The sequence below is a fragment of the Equus quagga genome, chromosome 8 (assembly GCF_021613505.1).
Source record: "Equus quagga isolate Etosha38 chromosome 8, UCLA_HA_Equagga_1.0, whole genome shotgun sequence".
Classification (NCBI taxonomy): Eukaryota; Metazoa; Chordata; class Mammalia; order Perissodactyla; family Equidae; genus Equus; species Equus quagga.
This window is the reverse complement of record NC_060274.1, coordinates 33,903,158-33,924,418: the sequence shown is the minus strand read 5'-3', so window position 1 is coordinate 33,924,418 and position 21,261 is coordinate 33,903,158. Positions and strand designations below refer to the sequence as shown.

Genomic DNA, 21,261 nt, shown 5'->3' with positions numbered 1-21,261 from the left:
CAGTCTCTAGTTTCTCATCTCCAAAATGCGTATACTATCTAGTTAATGTAGTTCACAACGTTCCTTTTAAAATAATACTATGCAATAGATATAAAAATATTTTAAAAATTAATAGTACTCTATACATGTAACGTGGCACTAATTATTATTATTCTCATTATCCAAATGCTGGAAGCCTTTATAGTTTTGGCCAGCCATGTCAGGGGAGTTAGAATAAAAGAAAGTATTGTTGGAAGGGTAGCACCCCACTTCTGAACCTCTCCTTTGGGGCTTTAAGTTGTATGTGGTGATTCTATGACCTTAAATTTCTTTCTCCAGTGTTCATTTATAGGAAATGAAGTTGGTTATTCCCAGAATTAATTATTATTCCTTTGGATAATTGGGCTTCAGATGCTGGAGAGTTACTCCCACCCAGTAGCCAGTACACAGATTCCAAAGGTCAAATATCTCTGTGCCAGCGATTTCCTTCTTTGTCCAACTCCCAGCCGAACCGCCATATATCACTGTGACAGTTCTGGGTTGGTTTGTCTTTCTTTAGTAAGTGCTTACGAAGAGGTAGCCCAAACCCCATGGAGAGAGATTTTCTTCACTACTCTTACCTAAAGGGTTTATTTTATTCCAAAATATCTTACCAAAAATAAATATTTGAAGACTGCTCCATTTAGCAGAAATAAGGCAGATGACTGAAAAGAGTTGATAGCAAAGAAAAGTGCAACATGGGCTACATAAAAGCCTTTTAAGAACAGTTTATGTTGTGATGGATGCATCCCCACTGGGGGAAGACTGCCCTATCAGCGTTGTTGATTGAGCTGGTCTGCCTTTTTCATGGCGATGTAACTTTTTTTTATTGTGGTTAAAAAACACGTAACATAAAATTTACCATCTTAACCATTTTAAGTTCAGCAGTGTTAAGTATATTCACATTATTGTGAAACAGATCTCCAGAACTTTTTCATCTTGCAAAATTCCAGCTCTGTGCCCAGTAAACAACACACGGTGGTGTGACTTTTAAGAGCTCGATATACTCAAGGAACGTGAGGAGCTCGTCTCACCTGGTCTGCCACCCATCCAGAGAGATTCGGCCCAGAGCTTCACCTGGGCCTCCTCACTGTCTAAAATGCACTCCTGGAGCTCCAGTGCCTGGCGTGTCCACAGAGGTGCAGTCAGAGTGGACAGTGCAGTGGGCAGTGAGAGTCCCCTGAGGAGTCCCACCACTCAGCACTCGGCCCAAGTGCTAGGTCCAAAAGTGCTGAGAATAACTGACAGAGGAGGAGACTCCAGAAATGCCGCTGGATGGACATTACTGGGAGCAGGTGGGTCAGAAAGGACCCTGTGATATGAGGTTGGGGTACGGGACGAGGAACATGGGCTGTCCTGACATAGACTGTGTTCTCAGAGTGCCTGGCTGCCTGCCACAGCCTCGGCCACTGTGACGTTTCTGTCCTCTGCCTTCTTTTATTGATGAACTCCATACCCTCTTAAAGGAATTAGAATTTATATTTGTCTTCTGATTGGAAGAACATGTTGCTTAAGGCAATTTTGAAATTATTAGAGTCATAAACAGCAGTTATGAGCTAAGAAGCTGATCAAAGTATGTTGGCACACCCCGATCACTGGTTGAACGAGCGGGAGTACCTAAGACAATTTCATACATTAGCTATTGGTGGTTTTTGGAGTGTTGAATGGCTGCACACAGAACTGCATGATAGTAAATTTGTAATTTTAAGCCACTGAGTTTGTAGTAACTTGTGACAGCAGTAGTTGAAAACTCATATAGAGTGAGTAAGTACAATACTTTGAATATGTATATGAGAACAAGGATGGATAACTCTAGTTTGGTTTGTTTTTATTTAAGTGAGTTAATAAACCACAGATGAACCAAATATTTGAGATTCTAAAGTGATAAAGGAGTCCACATGCAGTGAAAAATATGTCTTCGATGCACATCCTTTTGCTGTCATCAAAGAGAAAAAATGGTATTTGAAATGAAACTAATGCCTCCTTAAGTAGTTCTGGTTGCAGAGAAGTTAAGAGAAAGGGTGCTGTTGTGCAGGTTTGATTTTGGACAGCACGCTGAGACAGCTAGCGCTACCCCTTGCAGTGCACTTTGAGAGCAATGTAAGGTCGCAGCCTAAGGTGGAGCATTCGCAGAGGGAATTTGTCTCCGAGCACAGCACTTCCAAACCGTTGGGCGTACCCTGGACTAAATTCCCACCTGTTCTGTTACCCAGCCAGTTCCATCCCACTTCAGTAAGGATCAATCCTGGTCCTAACATTTTTTTAAGTCCTTGAGAGATTTAGCTGAAAATACTACCTTGAAGAGAAATTTTACTCAAGTTATTTCTACATCAGCCTCAGAATTTCCAAAGCAGGAAAATAAATATTTTCACATTTGATTATTGGCCCTATATTTATTTACATCCTTATTTGTTTGTTTATTTATTTATTTCAATAAGAGGCTCTTAAAAGACAGAGGTTTGGATGAGCTAGAGGGTTTCTATATTTTTTGAATAGCTTTTGCTATCAAATTATCCTCTGGATCATTAACCTTCCTCCTCATAAATAACCACAGTTTCTTTGTGAACAAGGCAATGTTCTCCTGAGTTTGTATTGCACTTTTCACCTAACTTGTGCTTTTTTTCCCCTTCATCTCTCATTAAAAAAATTCAGTCTTTACAGATTTGATCCACCTAAGACGAAAAGAATATGCAGCATACACCCCTGCTGACAAGTGGTGATGAAATTCTGAGGAAGAAACATTCTGGTTTCTGCTGGGTTCTTGGTTTCCTCTGACTGCGTATACCTAGATCAGCCTGTATTTCTGTTCTGCTCACTATAGAATGTGGACCTCACGCTTCACAAGTTTAATGTGTATCTTTTATGCAAAGAGGAATAAATATATACTTTTTATTTTTACACCCAAACAGTTGCCCCTGATGACCCCAGCAGAAAAATAGATGGCGATACCATTATTTTTTCAAATGTTCAAGAAAGATCAAGCGCGGTATATCAGTGCAATGCCTCTAACGAATATGGATATTTATTGGCAAACGCATTTGTAAATGTGCTGGGTAAGCTCCCTCTTTATTAAAGACACGGCAAGTTGAATTAATGACGGGTGTTGTTTTCCATTCATTCAGCAAAAATATATCTAGTGTGTGCAGTGGGCAGTACTTGGAGCCATCAGGGATATATGAGGACAGATCAGATACAAACCTTGCCCTAAAGAGTATTGCAGTCTGGTCTTAATGTTCTTCCAAAACACCATTTTTATAATGGCAAATTCTTCATTGCAGGCTGCTTCATTCACAGATGGTTCGACTAAGTGTCAACCCACTCAAGAGAAAAATAGCATTGGCCTGCTGTTAGTGACTGCATGTTACCGCTATTCCAGCCTTAGAAACTGACAAGCTGAATAACAATGTCATGATTCTGATTTTTTGGAAATAAATCATTAATCATAATGTTTCACCTTTATCCAAGACACAGATGTACACTTATTTATTAATTCATAATAATATGTTTAGAAAACTATGACATAATCATATTCTTCAATGGTAGGGTTATGTGAACATTATTTTTCTCATATTGGACAAAACTTCCAAAATACAAAATTTGTTAAAAATTTATGTGAGAATTGTTTTCACGGTTCCAGGGAATCATATTTCAACTCTCTAAGCATAGTAGACTGCCTTTCAAACAAAATTAAAGTCAAGGACCAACCAGTACTTGGTAGTTTTCCTTCCTGCTTGAAATGAAGGTGAGGAAATCACTGGAAGAGCTGAGGGGTTAAGATCCTGGTGGATATTAAGGAGGTGGTTTTGGTTTCCGGTCCTCTTTTTAGTTATCAGCATTCTGCTTTTTTCTGCCTGCTTGTGTGTTCCCCAGCACTCCCACCTACCCAACCCATTATAACCTTGGGGTTATGGTGGGCCACTCATTCAACAAAAATGTACTTGGCCATTATTTTTGTGTCAGATACTGTGCTAGTTTCTGGAGAAAAACACTGAGTAACCCCATTCCCTGCCCATGAGGGGCTTACAGTGTAATAGGAGATATAGGCAAATAAATCAATTATGAAAATATTACGCCTAAGATATGGGATGTGAGACAGAGGGAGAAAACTTGTATTTTTCCACCTTGAGTGACAGTTAGTGTCATTCCTGATAGAGGGCATAAGAAGGGAGACGTATTGGTTGTGCTTTACCATAACCTCTCATGGCTTTAAGATAAAATGCACAGTGGGCCTAAATGTTTATTTTATTTTAATATTTCCTTTACCTTTTTCAAATGTTTTTAGCTGAGCCACCACGGATCCTTACATCGGCAAACACACTCTACCAGGTCATTGCAAACAGGCCTGCTTTACTAGACTGTGCCTTCTTTGGGTCTCCACTACCTACTATTGAGTGGTAAGTAATGGCCCTATTTGCTTTTAATATTTAATTTGCTAAAGCCTTCAAATCTCCCGGGATGTCAGGTTTTGATCAGAGAACAGATAGGAAAAAAGGCAGTGCAGAACCCATCATATTATTAATTATTAAATTCATTTACCAATATTATTAAGTACTTGCTCTGTGCTAAAAAATCACATGCATAGTCTATTTGGCAGCACACTTTGTCAACCACAGAGCTATATGTAAATATTTTTGAGAACATTTAAGATTGCTGTATTTCACAGTGCCATGGACATCACCTGGGATTTCATGAATGGTGGCTGGAGGGACTGTAGGGGGGACATTCCTTGATAATAAAATGTCAGTTGGGGTGGGGGAGAGGTTCTACACCCCAAACAGAGTTTGTTATTACCAGTGTTCCTTGTTAGTATGCCTCTTCCACCTGAGCTTCCCAACGTGGATCGAGCCAAGCTGTCCTGTGTCCTTTCCCTCCCGACTTTAGATCGTCCCCTTTGCTGTACCACTCCTGATATGGACCCTGTTCGTGCTCCTGGCTTGCTTACTATAGCATGGGAGAGACAAGGCGAGGATAGGCAGCAGCTTAGAAAGAATGAGTGAAAGAAAATTGGAACATTCATTTATTGACCATCCATCAGTTGCCAGACACCGTGCTGGGCTCCACCTGCTAGTGTCGGGTTCAAGTCAGGTGCAGGAATAACAGACAGGCTCCCCAGGCTCCACTTACCTGCAGAGAAGAGAAACAGGGATTCTGTGCAGATGATTTCCTAGCGCAGGTCCAGGGTAACGCTTAGCCCCGTGGACTTTGCCTCACCCCCTTTCATCCATCCTTACTTCTCCTGTCTGACACCAACGAGGAAGCTGCGTGTATACAGGCTTTACAGACAGGCTTTATTCTTTTTCTTCCCTGAACATTTTCCTATCCAGTCTTTCAAAAGTACAACCTTGTAACCTTGAAATCAAAATCTCTTTAGAATTGTAACCTGCAGACGGAGTTACAAATACATCACAGTAGGGGGAACATGTCAAAAAGAGCAGTCTTCCTTTTGCCTATTTTATCACTTATTAGAGGTAGAATAGGTAATCATGTGTTTATTAAATTATGAATCTTTCATAATGAAAATTACCATTTAAGTGTTTTGTATTGTCAGCCTAATTCTTCAAGCACCATTTAGCATTGAGTGCTCCAGTTCCACATCCTGTCTTTATCATGGCCTCATTGACTTATAATCACGCAGTAGACTTGTGCAGATCCGGATGTCTCTGAACTCGATAGTATAGTGCAGATCCTGCTGTGTTGGCCTTGAACGTGGCATTTTATGTCTGACTTCAGATTATGATGTGTTTTTTTTTCTCATTGTGATCATTTCTGTAATAAAGGTTTAAAGGAGCTAAAGGTAGTGCTCTTCGTGAAGATATTTATGTTTTACATGAAAATGGAACTTTGGAAATTCCTGTGGCCCAGAAGGACAGTACGGGAACTTACACATGTGTTGCAAGGAATAAGTTAGGAATGGCCAAGAATGAAGTTCACCTAGAAATCAAAGGTAAGGCAGAGGTGACGAAATTTCTTCAAGGATTATGTGACTTTGAGCAAATTCTCTAGCTTTGGCAGTGGATAACGATAACTTTAAATTTCAGATCCAACAAGGATCATTAAACAGCCCGAATATGCAGTTGTGCAAAGAGGGAGCACAGTGTCCTTTGAATGCAAAGTGAAACACGATCACACCTTAACCCCCACTGTCACGTGGCTGAAGGACAACGGTGAGCTGCCCAATGACGGAAGGTATTTGAAGACAATTTCTTTCCTTTCTCTTCTTTCTCTTTAAGCTGCTATTGAACTAAAGGTTGATTGGATAGTACCTTAACAGGGATGTTTTTAAAGTTTCTGAAGTCTTCTCTCTCCGAAATAGATGTGCATTTTCTCCCTGCTGTAAAATGTTCAGACCAAAAAAGGTATCGAGTTATTGAAATAAGACCCTGAGAATGTTTGTCTGTCTTTGTGTGCTGGTCTCCTGTGTGATTCAGAATGGGAAAAACCTTTCAGGCCTTGGCCAGCATCCATTGTTTTCTACCTTGTACGGTGAAGTCTCGACAGATGTTTTCTTTGCCATTCTACAAATAAGCAGAAATACGATCTCTTTAATCACCGGAGTGTGCCTGAATCCTTGTCAGTATTTTAAAGGACACTAGTTTTCATTTGGGTAGGGAGTTTGCTTTTGATTTTTCCCCAAAGCCAGTAGAAGGAGAAGGAAAAAAAAAACAGCTAATGCATTTATAAGAGCCTGAGCATGTTGTGGTTCTTTAGCTCGGAATGGGAGAAAGGTCATACCTATTTTCCAGGCGTGGCCCTCAATATGCCAGTCAGTACACGGATTTGAACTGTCACAGAGTGGCTGCAAGCGTCGCCCCCTGTGGGAAAGGATGCTGTATACTGGTGGAAATGTTTTCTGTGGTTGGCTTACAACAGTGCCTGAATGGGACCTTGTGGCTTGTAAATGGCCCTAGAAGAACTGTGTGGCCTGCTCCTCTATATGCCCAGAGTTTCCAGCTAGTTCTGTGCTTCAACTGGTCAGTTTTATTTGCGGAATCTGAGATGAGAAGAAAATATCAAGAAATGACCTTCGCGTTAAGTTGGCTAAAGCTTTAACTTGAAAATTCCCTGAGAAGACAGTTAATGATTTATGCAGCCTCTTTAAAACCATGCATGAATCCTATTTACATGGGTTTTTGACCTCCTAAGTAATTTTTCACGCCTGCAAGTAACCTCTAGAAAACTCTTGATGGTGACTGCTGGTCTGAATCTTCCTGTTTCTATTGATAAAGCTGATTACTATTCTTTGCATTTACTTTCTCCTCTGAGAGTTTATGCATGTTGGCAAAAATGACACAGAATTTCTGCAGTAAATAAGAAGTTATTTTAAAATATACGCTTTGCTAGAAATTCAGCTGGATGAGTGGTGTTTAAATGTTTCTTAGCAGCAAAAGCCGTAGGAAAGCCCCTCCTGTTCAGGATAACTGGAGCTGCCCCCACCTCGCCTCTGGATGCCCCAGATCTTTCAGGAAGCTCCTAAAACTCCAAAGGCATGGTTGGAAGCCACCGGACCAGATGGCTTGACATCCCTTCTGACCCAAGATTCTGATTCTTTCTAATTGTTTTCCAACTTTAATCATTATCAAAGTGATACATATTGTCTAGGATTTTAGCTCTAATGTTCTGCAAATCTTTATCATCCTTCTCTTTTATGAAATTCACAGAGTTTCTTTCTTGCCAGTAAAGCGACCATCTGGTGTGGTAGGATGTCCATTTCAGCTGCTCTGAATGTGTTGTACTTACAGGTTCACTGTTGACAAGGACCATTTGGTGGTAACCGATGTAAGTGACGATGATGGTGGGACCTACACATGTGTGGCCAACACAACTCTGGACACCGTTTCTGCCAGTGCTGTGCTTAGGGTTGTCGGTAAGAACTAGAACGCACACAGCACAACTGGCTGCCCTGTTTTAGGCTGAAAGGAAAAATTGTCAATAGTAAATGTTTGCTTGTAAATGTTTTAGTTTTACAGATGAGTTAAACACTCACCTTTTTCTTCTTTGAAAGATATCTTTGAGGCGATGGTTTCAATATGAATTTACTCTTCAGTAGCACTGGAATAAAATGGTGGTTATGCATGTGAGCAATATTTTTAGAAGAAAATTGGGGAAAATAATCTACTTTTCTTTAAAATCGAAGGGTTTTTCCCCCTCGGTTGTTATTGCATGTCTGTCAATGCCAAGTCTCATAGCTCAGCACAAGGTTTAGTTTATAATCTTAATCATGTTCAGTCTTTGTCTTCTTATGCTATCTTATATCTTTCCATTACTAATTTTGATTAAAATGCTCTATATTAATGTCCTTTCTAGCTCCCACTCCAACTCCAGCTCCCATTTACGGTAAACTAATATGAGTCTTGTTTCTCTATTTTCTGTCAAACCAGTTCACATTTGCAGAAAAAAATTGATTACTTTCTTTTCCATATCACGTCATTGTGTTTCTTGGAGGAAAAGGGCTCTGTCAAATGTTCTGTTGGGGTGCCCATTTACTGCTATAAATCATTTCTTCACTGTTACTCTCGAACTTTCCACTGAATATATTGCCACTTGTGTCTAAGTCTTCCGTGAAGTCACTTCATTTGATAAAAGTTCCTCTTTGATTTCATTTCCTTGTAAAGTAGCATAATGCTTTATTCAAAAGCTGTCATCCATATTTTACAGAATGAAGAAGCTATTTCAAATATCGCTTCATAAGTTAGGTTTTTATTTCAGTCTATGAAAAGCTGTTTCAGAAAAATAAATGTCATTTTGGGGTTCCATGTTCAAGAAATTTACAGAGGAAAGCAATGGATGTTTAGAACAGTGTTTGACTTTTATATCAGAGAAAACCGACTCACTGTGTGTTAACAAAAGATAAATCACTGAAGAAAGACCAAAAAGAGGGCACTTCCAGATTGTGTAAATTTTCTGAGTCTGGAAAATAAATCAGAAATTATTTCCAGAAATCTTTTTGATTAAAGAACCCTCATCTTTATTCCGTATATAAATACAAAAGTTAATTTTGTGGCATAAACTCAGCTGGATTTTGCATGGTATCATTAATTACGATGCAGAAGACCTGTCCTTTGTAGACGTTTATTGCTTCTTTACTGATAGGAGAGAAGGGCCTATATTTTTATATGACCTCTGGTCCCCCAAGAGCCACAGTGACTCCCAGGAACAAGGTCAGGAAAAGGCCCAGGGGGCACGTTAACTCTCTGGATCTCAGAAGAGTCAGACATGCTTCTGGGACACCTTCGTCCCAACAGGGCTCTGGACCCTGGCGTCCTCTGAGAGTAGACACACTTCCCCACGCTCCTGGTTGACTATTGAACTGAGCATCTGCATAAGGTGTACATGCTGAGGGCTCCCTACATAACATCCATTTTAGAATTCCCTTAAAAATATCAATATTCTTCGGGAGCCCCCAAATCTGTAATTTAGCAGGTTTCAGAAAGAACATTTGAGTCTCCTTCAAACAGAATATGTATTGCCTGTGTTTGTTTTGCAGCATATGCTAGTCTCTATTTCTCATTTATTACAAATGAAGCTCCCATATTATTTTTTCCATTTGTGCTCCTTCCTGTTTACGAGCAGACACCCACTGAGAGCGCTGGTGAACCATGCATGCCCCCTTCACTGGTTTTGGTTACTTGAAGTTAAGCATCATTTGAAAAAGAAGCTAGCAGAACTCATTGATGGCTTATCCTGGCTGTGCTCTGCGTTCCCAGCAACCTCAGCTGTTTGCGTTTCGTTTCACTTGCATGCTCATTAACCATTAAGTGTGCTGTGTCTTTAAGATGCTCCCTCTGTAAATAAGATCGTGAGTCAAGGAGAACCTCCTCAGGATGGATGGTTAACTATGATGTGTGTGTTTGGTCTGCAGATGTCCCGAATCCTCCCTTTGACTTAGAATTGACAGATCAACTCGACAAAAGTGTTCAGCTGTCATGGACCCCAGGCGATGACAACAATAGCCCCATTACAAGTATGTGGTGTCAGTGGATAAACTTAGTGACCGTTTTTGAAGCACTTTATCATGTGCAATTGAAGTTCCTCACAGAGAGATTTGCTAGCATTCTCTGCTTCATTACTAGCAGAACAAAAACATTTATTTATGGCTCTCTTCTCTTTAGAGCTGGAGTTATTCCTGGTTACAGCTTCTGGTATGGGATGCTAATTAACTGCTAACGATGTTAATTAAGCAAATCCACTATCATTTTGTGTTTAAGATCCATAAAATCACCTTAAATTTCTGCCACAGGAGGAAAATGTATTGTAAATTACTCATTTTGCCCATTAATATGGGAGAAAAAGATGAGAGGAGTAGGTGCTGGAACACCCAGTCCATGTATTAGGAACTTGAGACTTGGTGAGTAAAGTGACTTTTCAAACCCACAGTTGATAACAGAACTGCATGTAGACATCAGGTCTGTTAACTTCCAGTCCAGTTGTCTTTCTTCTCATTAGCCTCTGCTACAAAGTGGTACATTCAACAATGTCAGCTCTTCACCTTGATGACATAAGCCTAGGGAATAAAATCCGGTGAGGATCCATGCCCTAAGGATACTGGAAGAGCTTCATAAAATTAGACTACAGATAAGCTTAGAAGTTTTAAACCAAAAAGATCCTTAAGAGAGTGGACACAAGCCTGTAATATATTATTACCTTTAGGTATATACTGTAGGAAGACTAAATTCCTTTCTGATGACTAGCCAAGATTATTCTGAAATGATGCGTGTGTTGATTTCTTGCACCTGCTGGTCAAGCAGAATATTTCCAATGAAGTTAAACAAAAGCCTCCTCTCTGTCTTGTGTTATTTAGTGCCGTTCTTTTCTCAATTGAGTTTTCAGCCCTTGATCAGAACACTCATGCGTTCATGCTGAGTCTTCCAGTTAATTCAATACATTAGCCACATTCAGCTGGTGAGGACGCTTGGAGACTCTTTTTACCTATGTTAACAGGATACCATTAGATTTCAAGGCATTTCTACTCTTTTATTCATTCACTCATTCATGCAACACGTATTTATTGAGTGCCTGTTATGTACCAGGCATTGTGCTAAAACAAAAGTCAAAAACCTCTGCCCATAAGGAGCTTACATTTTAGTTGAGGAGAGAAGATAAAATTAATAGTATATATTATGTTATTGTGTATAACGTCATTATATATGTGTATGTGTGTGTAGGGGAGGAAGACGTTTCCTCTACCCTCTGTGGGTTCTTCTGGCCGGAGAACGAATTAAAAACTCATGAGACAGAATAGCAGGAGAAAATTAAACAAGGCTTTATAACATGTATACATGGAAGAGGCCCAGGCAAGCTGAGCAACTCGCCAAAATGGCTGAAGCCCCCACCTTAAATATCATATCCATCTAAAGGCAAGCAAGGATGTTGGGGGCGGGGGGAGTCAGTTACAGGAGGTTACCAGAAACAGGAATAAGATTATTATGTAGATTTAAGTCCTTGAATTCTGTATTGATAGGAGTTTCTAGAGATAAGGTCATCCCCTTCCTAGTACAGAGAGGGAGATATCTTTACAGATAGAGATCTCCTTTACAATGTAAATGTTTCTTAACAAAGGGCAAGCAAGTTCTACTCCTCAGAGCCTCCTTCCCCGTCCCAGTTTATCAAAGCAACCAGCCCCAAATAATCCCCACACCAAAGACGTATTTTGGGGTGGCCAATGCCAGTCCCCCACATGTCTATATGTATATATGAATATGTATATTCATTCATACACACATACACACACACTACTCCCTTCAAGAGAGAACCTGCTGCCAGGAATGTTAACAGCAGGCTGCGTCTGTGGCACCTTCCCTGAGGATCTGCTTCAGTGTTCACATGAGGCCACTCTCTTCCTGAGCAATTCCAGCGATGAGCCCAGGGAGCGACCCAGAGCTCAGCCATCCCTCATACAGAACTTCACTCTGGGGCTCCTCGTTGACCTGGCGAGACTATCTATACTGCATTCTGAGGCCTTTCCTGCACACTCCTCCTTCCTTCCCCGTCTCCCTCTCCTTTGGCAGACGTCAGACCTGCATCATGGTCTGAAGATCTTTCCGGCCTACTCCTGCTTTCTCCTCCTTTCATCTTCCATGGACATTTCCTCAAATAAAACTCCTGCATTTCTAATTCTGTCTTAGCATCTGCTTCCTAGAAGACTCAAACACGTATACCTCTATACACATGGTTGTGTGTGTGTGTACGGTGGGGGTTGGGAGGGTGTGTGTTTAGGCCATGCAAAAAACAAAGCAGGAGAAGGAGATGAAAGAATATGGGGGTCAGAAATATAATTATGAATGGAGTGATTGGGAAAGGTCACATTAAGAAGATAATATTTGAGTATGTCAATAAAGACATGAGGAGGGAGATAGTGAACAAACCATTCAATTATCTCGGGGAAGAACTTTCCAGATAGAACAAGGGAAGGAACAAAGGCCCTAAGCCAGGGTCATGTCTGCTAGGAGGTCAGTGTGGGTGGAGTGAAATGAACAAAAGGAAGTGAAGTAGGAGAGAAGGTCAAAGAGGTAAAGAGTTGGTGGCTGGGGGTGGGGTGTGAACTCTCCAGGGCCTTGCAGGCCTGTCAGGGTTGGGAAGTAGTTGGAGGGATTTAAGCAGAGGATGGATTAATGGATCACTCTGACTGTTCTGTTGAAAGTGGTCTATAGAACGAGAGGGAAGCAAGGAGACCAGGCAGGACCAGAGTTCTCAAGCTGTGCGTTGAAGAACCGTGTAGAACCCTCAGAAAACTCACAGGGATGTGTCAGGATATTTTTTAAGTTTTTGATTTTAAAATTTTGATATTTAATAAACACAGTGACATCTGTCAGACACCATGTGAAATAGTAGCTTGAGGCAGTTTGCAGTTTCAATACTATATTGCTATGTCGTATAATGACAACGTCATATCTCTACAAAGCTTTTGCTGGGATAAAAAGCAAGTACCATGTGAAACTCAGTGTGAAACAGGAAATGAGGAAGGTGATGTCCAATCTGCTTACAAGGTTTGAGAAGTTTTACAGCGCTCAGTAGGTGTTAAGACATGAATATTTATTAAGTTATATGGACCTAACTGCTTCGTACATGGAAATGTTAGGTATTTCTTTTGGCCTAAGGGAGCCATGAAAAAGATTCTGAGGCACTCAGTACACCATGAACTGAGAAAGTTTGGGAACTTCTGAGTTAGGAGGTTGTACAATAATTCACCTAAGAGATTGTGATCGCTTGGAACAGGCTAAGAGGATTGGAGGTGCTGAGAAATGGTCAGATTCTGCATATTTTTTAAAGGTACAGCCAACAGACTGTTGGGAGTATGAAAGAAGGAGAGCAGCCAAGAAGGACCTCGAGGTTTTAACCTGGGTTGTCACTACCAGTTGGGGAGGAGGATCAGGGTCAGTCTTGGTCATACCCAGTTCGAGATGCTGAAGTAGACAAGCAAGTGGAGTTCTTGGATAGGCAAGGAGCTGTCCAAGTCTGCAGTCCAGGGGAGAGGTCTCCAGAAATGAGACTGCAGAAGTGAATGCGAAAGTCCTCAGTTTATGAGACTGAAGATCACCAGCAAATTAATGTAGCTTCAGAGCACTGCAACCCATATAATATTTCTAGTTCATCTTTGTACCTATAATTGATGTCATGGTACATGGCACACTGTAGGCAATTATTGAATATCTCAATATCTAGTTTTTACAAGGGCAAAACATGTACATACCACAAAATTTTAGGAGAGACAAGACGGTATGCAGTGAAAAGTTAGTCTTCCTCCCACCCCTGACTCCCAGTTCCTCTGGCAACACCAGTGTTATCAGCGTGTATCCCGAGAGGTGATACTTGTACATTCAAGGGTATATGTGTGTGTATATGTCAGAGTAAATCTTTTTACTTTTACACAAGTTTAGTATCCAACACATACTCTTCTGTCCCCTGCTTGGTTTCACTTAACAAGATATACTCTGTTTCAGTACATATGGAGCCCCATTCATTTTTTACTCTGCCGAATATTCCATTGTGTGGAGGTACTGTAATCCATTTAATCAGCATCCTATTTATGAACATTTAGGATGTTTTCATTTAGGTTGTTTCGATTGCAAACAATGCTGTGATGTGGATTCTTTTTCATGTGTCTTTGAGCGTATGCATGAGCCTATTTATTCACAATAAATCTCGATCAAAAGGTATCTGAGTTAAATATTATTAGATGTTTTAAATCGTTCTCCGTAGAAGTTGTACCAGTTTGCAGTTCCCACAAACAAAATGTGAGAATGCTTTTTCCCTGCATCAGAGTCAACAAAGTGTGTTAAACCTTTGGTTGTTGCCAATCTGTTTAGTGGAAAATGGGATCTCACTGTGTTTAATTTATTTTCTCCTATTATGAAAAAAATGGCCATCTTTTCATATTTTTAAACTTTCCTAGGAATAGGTGGATCAGTTCTAAACAGTTTTAAGTAACTAAACTCGGCATGTTAGAGAAAGAATACCAAATATTATTAGGTGTGCTTAAGTATTGAGGATGGTGATTGACCTCTGAAATCAAAATATGCTAATGGCATTTTTCTTGAAAGTGGAATAATTCATGTTCGACTACTCTTGTTAGATTGTCCGTTTAGTTATCCTAGCAACTGCTCTGTTGGGTGACTGAATTCACTGCCTTGCATTTGTTGTGTATGTGTGTTGTGCCCAGAATTCATCATTGAATATGAAGACGCAATGCATGAGGCAGGGCTGTGGCATCACCAAACGGAAGTTTCCGGAACGCAGACCACAGCCCAGCTGAAGCTGTCGCCTTATGTGAACTACTCCTTCCGAGTGATGGCAGTAAACAGTCTCGGGAGGAGCTTGCCCAGCGAGGCGTCTGAACAGTATTTGACTAAAGCCGCAGGTAACGCAGGACTTCTGTGATAGGAAATAAAATAGAGAAGTTTTCCACTATTTGAAAAAGACCAAAACTTACAGGTATGTGGCTGCTTACCTTCTAGAACCAGATAAAAATCCCACGGCTGTGGAAGGACTAGGATCAGAGCCTGATAATTTGGTGATTACGTGGAAGGTGAGTTATGTGTGAAGACTTCAACTTTCCTCGGTATATTTTAAAGTGAAAAAAAAATTGTTTTAAAATAATATTCACATTAAAATTCCATTTCACCCATTTTGGGGAAAATATATATTATATATCTTTATTTAGGAGACAAATATTGTGTAGTAGTTCAAAGGTTGATCCTTGGAGCCAAAATGAATGGGTGCAAACCTCAGCTTTGCCGCTTACTAGCCATGCAACTTTAAGCCAGTTGTTTAATGTGTCCCTTATGTATCTATGTGATGGGAATAATGACAGAACCAACATCATAAGATTAGAGAAGTTAAGACATCTAAGCCACTAGAACAGTGCCTGGCACATATATATGCTCAATAAATACTAGCTAATAATCTCGTCATCATAGAGAACCATCTAGAAGATATGTCCCAGTTTAATGCCAGCAATCAGCTTCTTCTTTTTTTTTTCTGTTTTGGCTTATCTGTATTTTCTGGACTTGGAACATTAACATATATTTACTCGTGTAATTTTAAAACTTAGATCCATGCATACATACTTATATGCATACATATTTGTACATGCTTATGTACAGACATACATGTAGAAACAGGATAAAATGACAAGACAACCTTTTTTTTTTAACAAAGAAAGAAGCAGTTTACTAGTTTCAGTCTCCAAGTAAGGTAGGCAATGACATACTGTCACGCAAATAGGAATATAAAAAGGAAACTACATAACTGAAATGTCTGAAGTCACATACCCCGACTGTGGGGCCGGAGTTTGAGAGGCTTATGTGGTATTCACTTCTTCAAGATAGAAACTAACACCCTTTGAAATGTTGACCCCAAACGAGCTCCGAATCTCATCACAAATGAAAAAAAAGGTAAAAGCTCCCTGGAGAAAATTGTTAAGAGCTTGTATTTTAGTGTTTCAGTGCTCATTTTCTTTGAGTCTAGGAATTGAATTTGCTGTTCCAGTAAGAGTTCGTGCAGTCGATCTGTTTTTTAAGCTCTAATTATTTGGCTTTTCCCGTAGCCCTTGAATGGCTTTGAATCTAATGGGCCAGGCCTTCAGTACAAAGTTAGCTGGCGCCAGAAAGATGGTGATGATGAATGGACATCTGTGCTTGTGGCCAACGTATCTAAATATATTGTCTCGGGCACACCAACCTTCGTCCCATACCTGATAAAAGTCCAGGCCCTGAATGACGTGGGGTTCGCTCCAGAGCCAGCTGTCGTCGTGGGACATTCTGGAGAAGACCGTAAGTGGCTGATGCTGTTTTCTTTATACTTTTCCCCAGCAGAACAGACTTATCGAGGTACAAGCCAAGGCCATTTCCAGACGTGCATAGACAGGGATGGAGGGAGGCAGCAGTTATTGTGCTCAGCATTTCTGAATTTGAACAGCTTGCTATGTAGAACATGGGTTCTGAATGTTAAAAGTTATTACTTTCTAAAGAGTTGTTATTCTCACAAAGTCAAATGACCAGAGATGAGAAAATCTCTCAGTCCTTGATAATTCACAGAATAGGGCTGGGGCATACCACAAGCCAAAATTACTAGACACTGACATTTTTGCATGAAATTCAAAATAACATCGATATTTCTACCCCACTTCTCGATCTTTCCCTAGTCCCAATGGTGGCCCCTGGGAATGTGCGTGTGAATGTGGTGAACAGCACCTTAGCCGAGGTGCACTGGGACCCAGTACCTCTGAAGAGTATCCGAGGACACCTCCAAGGCTACCGGGCAAGTGAAGGGAACCCTTTTGTGTTCTTCCCTTGGGAACAGGCCACCAGCGAATGCCAGATGCGCTTCTCTTGGCCGGAGGAGGCCTTGAGAGTTCCTCTGGTTTATCGCCTCAGGCGGACCACATCTAGAGCTGAATCAAAATCTCACTGCATCCAGTGAGAAAAAACACCTTCTCTCCATTTTTCCAGATAATCTAACCTTCTGCCAACTGAACAATTAACATATGCACAAAACAGGGAGAATTAATGTTTAGAAAACTAGAACAGAATGCATCTAGGTTTATAGCAATACTGATCACATGTGTTGAATGTTCAAAATTCTCCTGAGAATCATGTAGATGCTTTTTAAATAATTCAGATTATAATTCAAGATCATATAGTCCCAACTGGGTCAGTCTTATGAACAGCAGTTATCTTTGTTCTTGGGAAGCACAGAAAGACTGATTCATAGAGATTTTTGATTGATAGACTGTCAAAGAACTTTGGGTTGTTACACCCAACTCACTACTTTGATTTGTCAACCCTGCCTCCTAGAGGTCACTTTGTGCACTGCATCGTGTTCAATCTTGTTTTTTTTCTCTAACGTTGCCAGATAATGTGTATGGGTTGACTTCTCTTGAAAATGCCTTTAAACTCCTAAGAAGCATCTAAAAGGACTTAATAAACTACAATTCTGGATTTTTAACCGAAGTTAATCAACACTTGGCTTATTCATCTCTCCAAAATCTGTGCCTACAATTAAATTTAGAAAAATAAAGACTTTTAATTAGGCGATGCAGTTTGGCTTGGTGAGAAAGCCCCAGACTTGGGTGGAGGGTCTGCTGTGGCCTTGATGGCCCTGTGGCCTTGGGTAAGCCTCAGTAACCCAGGGCTCATCTGTACCATTAGGAAAAATAATAATGAAAGCTTCACTTTGGTTTTTAGGATTAAACTAAATGACCTATTGTCCACAAGTTGTATTGACTCTGGAAAATTATGTAAATATTGGGCAGTAAGTTTTATTTTTAGAGTATTTTATATAAATAAGACACTTAAATCATCCTATTGTCTTCCATTTCCTGTGTTCTAGAGAGAACTGTGTGGGGGTCTTGCTGTTTATTTCACTTATATTCCTCCTGCAAAATGGTATAGCCCAGCTCCCTCTTCTATTCTTAATTCCCCTCATTATCTGTGGGCTTTTGCTCTCTTGCCTTAGAATCAATTATCTGTCAGTTTCACCAGTAGCTTTCTTCTAAAATGCACCAAGGGAATTTTCTGCAAAAAAAAATAATAATAAAACTTCAATTTATGAGCGTGAGCAATCTTGTTTGCTCCCTGGTACGTCCCTGACTTCTGATCTTGCTGTTTCAGATCTACTACTGGAAGGCACAGACTTCGCCTAAAAGAAACAGACGCCACATCGAGAAAAAGATCCTCACTTTCCAGGGCAGCAAGACTCACGGCATGCTGCCTGGGCTAGAGCCCTTTAGCCACTACACGCTGAACGTCCGCGTGGTCAATGGCAAGGGGGAGGGCCCGGCCAGCTCTGACAGAGTCTTTAACACTCCGGAAGGAGGTATGGGGTGGGCATGTCTCTGAGATCCTGGGAACACAGGGCCCATCCTTAGAGGCTTTGCATGACAAAAGGGCTCCCAAATAAAGTATATTCTGGAAGCCAGATGTGATTTTCCCATGGTTGAACATCGCACACACAAAGCTGGCAAATGGTCAGCTCGTGTATGGCCTGAGGGTGTGTGGAAGGCTCCAGAACACAATATGCTGCCCTAAAACCCCCTCTCTCTTGACTTAAAATTTTTTTCCACACTTAGTCACACTGTCAGAAACCTTGCCAATTTGATGCTTATTTGGGTCATTCACTTTCTGACCTGAAGCAAGTTATCTAACTTCTCTAGCCTTCAATTACCTCATCCGGAAAGCATGAGAATGAATGTGATGACCTAAGAAAACATCTGGAAAGGAAAATAATTCTCTACATTGTGGTTTTCTTCTTTCTCAGTGCACCTACGTGGTTTATGCTAACGTCGAGCTGAGTTAGATGGTTGGAAGTCTTGACAAAACGGGTTGGGGAGAGAAGGGAAAGGTCATTGCAAGTCTGGGCCATTGCAAGGGGAGGGGGAAGCGAGGACCAAGTATACATTGATATATTGATAGGAGCTGGGCCAGGAGGGGTGTGGGCACAGGGACATGGGAGCCTAGTGGATGAGGGAGAAGGGGCCATAGAGAAAGAAAGATAGGGATTTGAAAAGGCACTACTAAATGGGCTTCACCTAAATTGAATTTTGCCTCAAGCAAGTACTGAAAATGAGCCAGAAAGCTTCTGTGGATTCCTTAGGTCTTTTAGATAAAAGCAGTTCACAGACAGACCCTGTCCTGGCTCCTGTCTGAGAGCTCATGATGTTGGCAGCTGCCCTACAGCCCCTGAGTCATCCTGTGCCCCAATTCCCATCTCATTACAATTGCTTGTCCTCATTCCCATGGCTCCTTAGAGGTTAGGGTCTCCTTCCACTTGAGGCTTTCACTAGTGAGACCCCACATGATCCTTTCGATAGGTCAGGGGAAGGTGTCCTGGAAGAGATGACCAGGCGATTAAAGGATAAAGGAGAGAGAAAGTAGAATGTCTGAAGACACAAAGGTATGAAACAGCATGGCTCCTGCAGGGAACTGCAAGTTATGTAGCCAGGAATGGTGAGAAAAGAGAGAAAGATCAGCCCAGCTAGGGAGGACCCATAGCATGGATGATCTTAGGTGCTATGGATATTAACCTATAAGCCAGAGGCTCTTAAGCTGGGGACTATAGTCTCTTAGGGGGTCAGTGAATAGGTTTAAGGAGCACCATGAACCCTTAACACTGTATGCAAAATGTCTGTATTTTTCTGGGGAGAGTTTATGGCTGTCATCAGATTCTCAAAGGGGTCTGTGATCTCCAAAAGTTAGGAACCAGTTATTGGTTTTGGGGAAGGTTAGAATTATGTGCCAGGAGTGTTCTAGGCCCAGGTAAAGGCCATTAGGGCCTGAAGTGGGGTGGTGGCAGAGAGGAGGGGAGGGAATGGATATAGTTGAGATGAACAAGCTGGATTGACAGGATGTAGCATCCCAAGAGATGGTGGTAATGAAGCAGAGGGAGAAATTCAGGTTGCCTACCTGGTTTCTGGCCAGCCCTGGGGGTCTAGCAGTTAAGAGTCAGAGCTCTTGCTGCCCTGACCCGGGTTCCTTTCCCAGTCAGGGAACCATACCTCCCATTGCTCAGTTGTCATACTGTGGCAGGTGCCTTTTGCTGCGATGCTGACAGAGTAGGACCAGGCCACCCCCTTATGAAAAATAACTGGCTATGAAAAACCCTATGAGTAGCAGCGAAGCATTGTCTGATGTAGCACTGGAAGGTGAGAGGACGGTTAAAAAAGACCAAGCAGCATTGAGCTGTGGGCTACAGTGGGCCACTAGGAGCCAGAATTCACTGGATGGCACTAACAACAACTCTGGTTTCTGGCTGGAGTGACAGGAGGAGCACTGGTGCCATTAATGGGTCCAGGGAACATGGGGGGGGGGGTGGGGTAGAGGAGGTAACCATCATGAGGGAGAGCCATCCATCATCCTCCTGAGGAAGTGAGTGAGAGAGGACTGGGCGTGCTTCCTCTGCTGGCTTGCCAGCCCCTGCCACCGAGAACCTGACACCCTGCAGGCCTTCCCCAGAGCAGGGCTGGCCAGCACTCGGGCTTGGGGGCTTTTGTGCATCGTCACGAGATCCTCGGCGTCTGTCTGTCAGCTCTCTGAATAAGAACTCCTCTGCACCTGGGCAGGCTGGCTCACGCCCAGAGCCCAGCAGGCAGGGTACTCTGACTGTTCAGAGACACCTGGTTTGTTGGGAAAAACAGCCCTTAATAGCCCAGGACACAGCTGCTTCTACTCAGAGGTCTGGTTAGAATAGTTTCTCTTAGTCACTGATGTGCTTTTACTTAGACGCCATTCATGAAACAAATAAATACTGTCTCGTTGGTTTGGGTCCATGTAAAGGCAAAGTCTTTATGTATTTTGAGAGGATGGTTTTAATGAATATAAATGGAAATAGTGAGGAAAAGAGGAAGAGATTGGCTAAACAGATACCCGTCACAGGTTTCTATGAATGCATTTTCAGCTGAATCAGGAGCAAGGAAAAAAACAAAAACCTTGATGAATTGTGTGCGTGTGGTGAAATATGTCATTTTAATACATTTTGAAAGGTTCGAAAACCTTTGTGCTGACTGCCTGTTCTCATATCAGTCCCCAGTGCTCCGTCCTCTCTGAAGATTGTCAATCCGACGCTAGACTCGCTCACTTTGGAATGGGACCCCCCGAGCCACCCGAATGGCATTTTGACTGAATACACCCTCAGATATCAGCCCAGTAAGTTATTGGGAGGAGGGAAAGGGGAAATATGGTCTCGAAAAGGGAAAAACTTCGCTGGTATCTTAAAATACAAACTGGTTACTTCTTTAGAGCCAACGTAATC

General features: G+C 41.5%; 1 protein-coding gene across 19 annotated transcripts in view; it reads left to right on the top strand.

The window, feature by feature from the left end:
• Positions 1-21,261, top strand: part of NRCAM (neuronal cell adhesion molecule) — a 253,025-nt gene that overhangs the window by 206,474 nt on the left and 25,290 nt on the right. For 13 of the 19 annotated variants that reach the window (XM_046670446.1, XM_046670452.1, XM_046670447.1 and 10 more), the window contains 13 exons: positions 2,928-3,071; positions 4,301-4,412; positions 5,796-5,962; positions 6,057-6,204; positions 7,758-7,882; positions 8,323-8,352; positions 9,878-9,979; positions 14,675-14,872; positions 14,970-15,040; positions 16,061-16,286; positions 16,658-16,773; positions 18,126-18,330; positions 21,033-21,155. In XM_046670446.1, coding sequence (XP_046526402.1) covers positions 2,928-3,071; positions 4,301-4,412; positions 5,796-5,962; positions 6,057-6,204; positions 7,758-7,882; positions 8,323-8,352; positions 9,878-9,979; positions 14,675-14,872; positions 14,970-15,040; positions 16,061-16,286; positions 16,658-16,773; positions 18,126-18,330; positions 21,033-21,155 — 1,767 coding nt within the window. The remainder of the gene's footprint in view (positions 1-2,927; positions 3,072-4,300; positions 4,413-5,795; positions 5,963-6,056; positions 6,205-7,757; positions 7,883-8,322; positions 8,353-9,877; positions 9,980-14,674; positions 14,873-14,969; positions 15,041-16,060; positions 16,287-16,657; positions 16,774-18,125; positions 18,331-21,032; positions 21,156-21,261) is intronic. The other 6 variants (XM_046670455.1, XM_046670451.1, XM_046670448.1 and 3 more) reach the window with 1 other exon arrangement.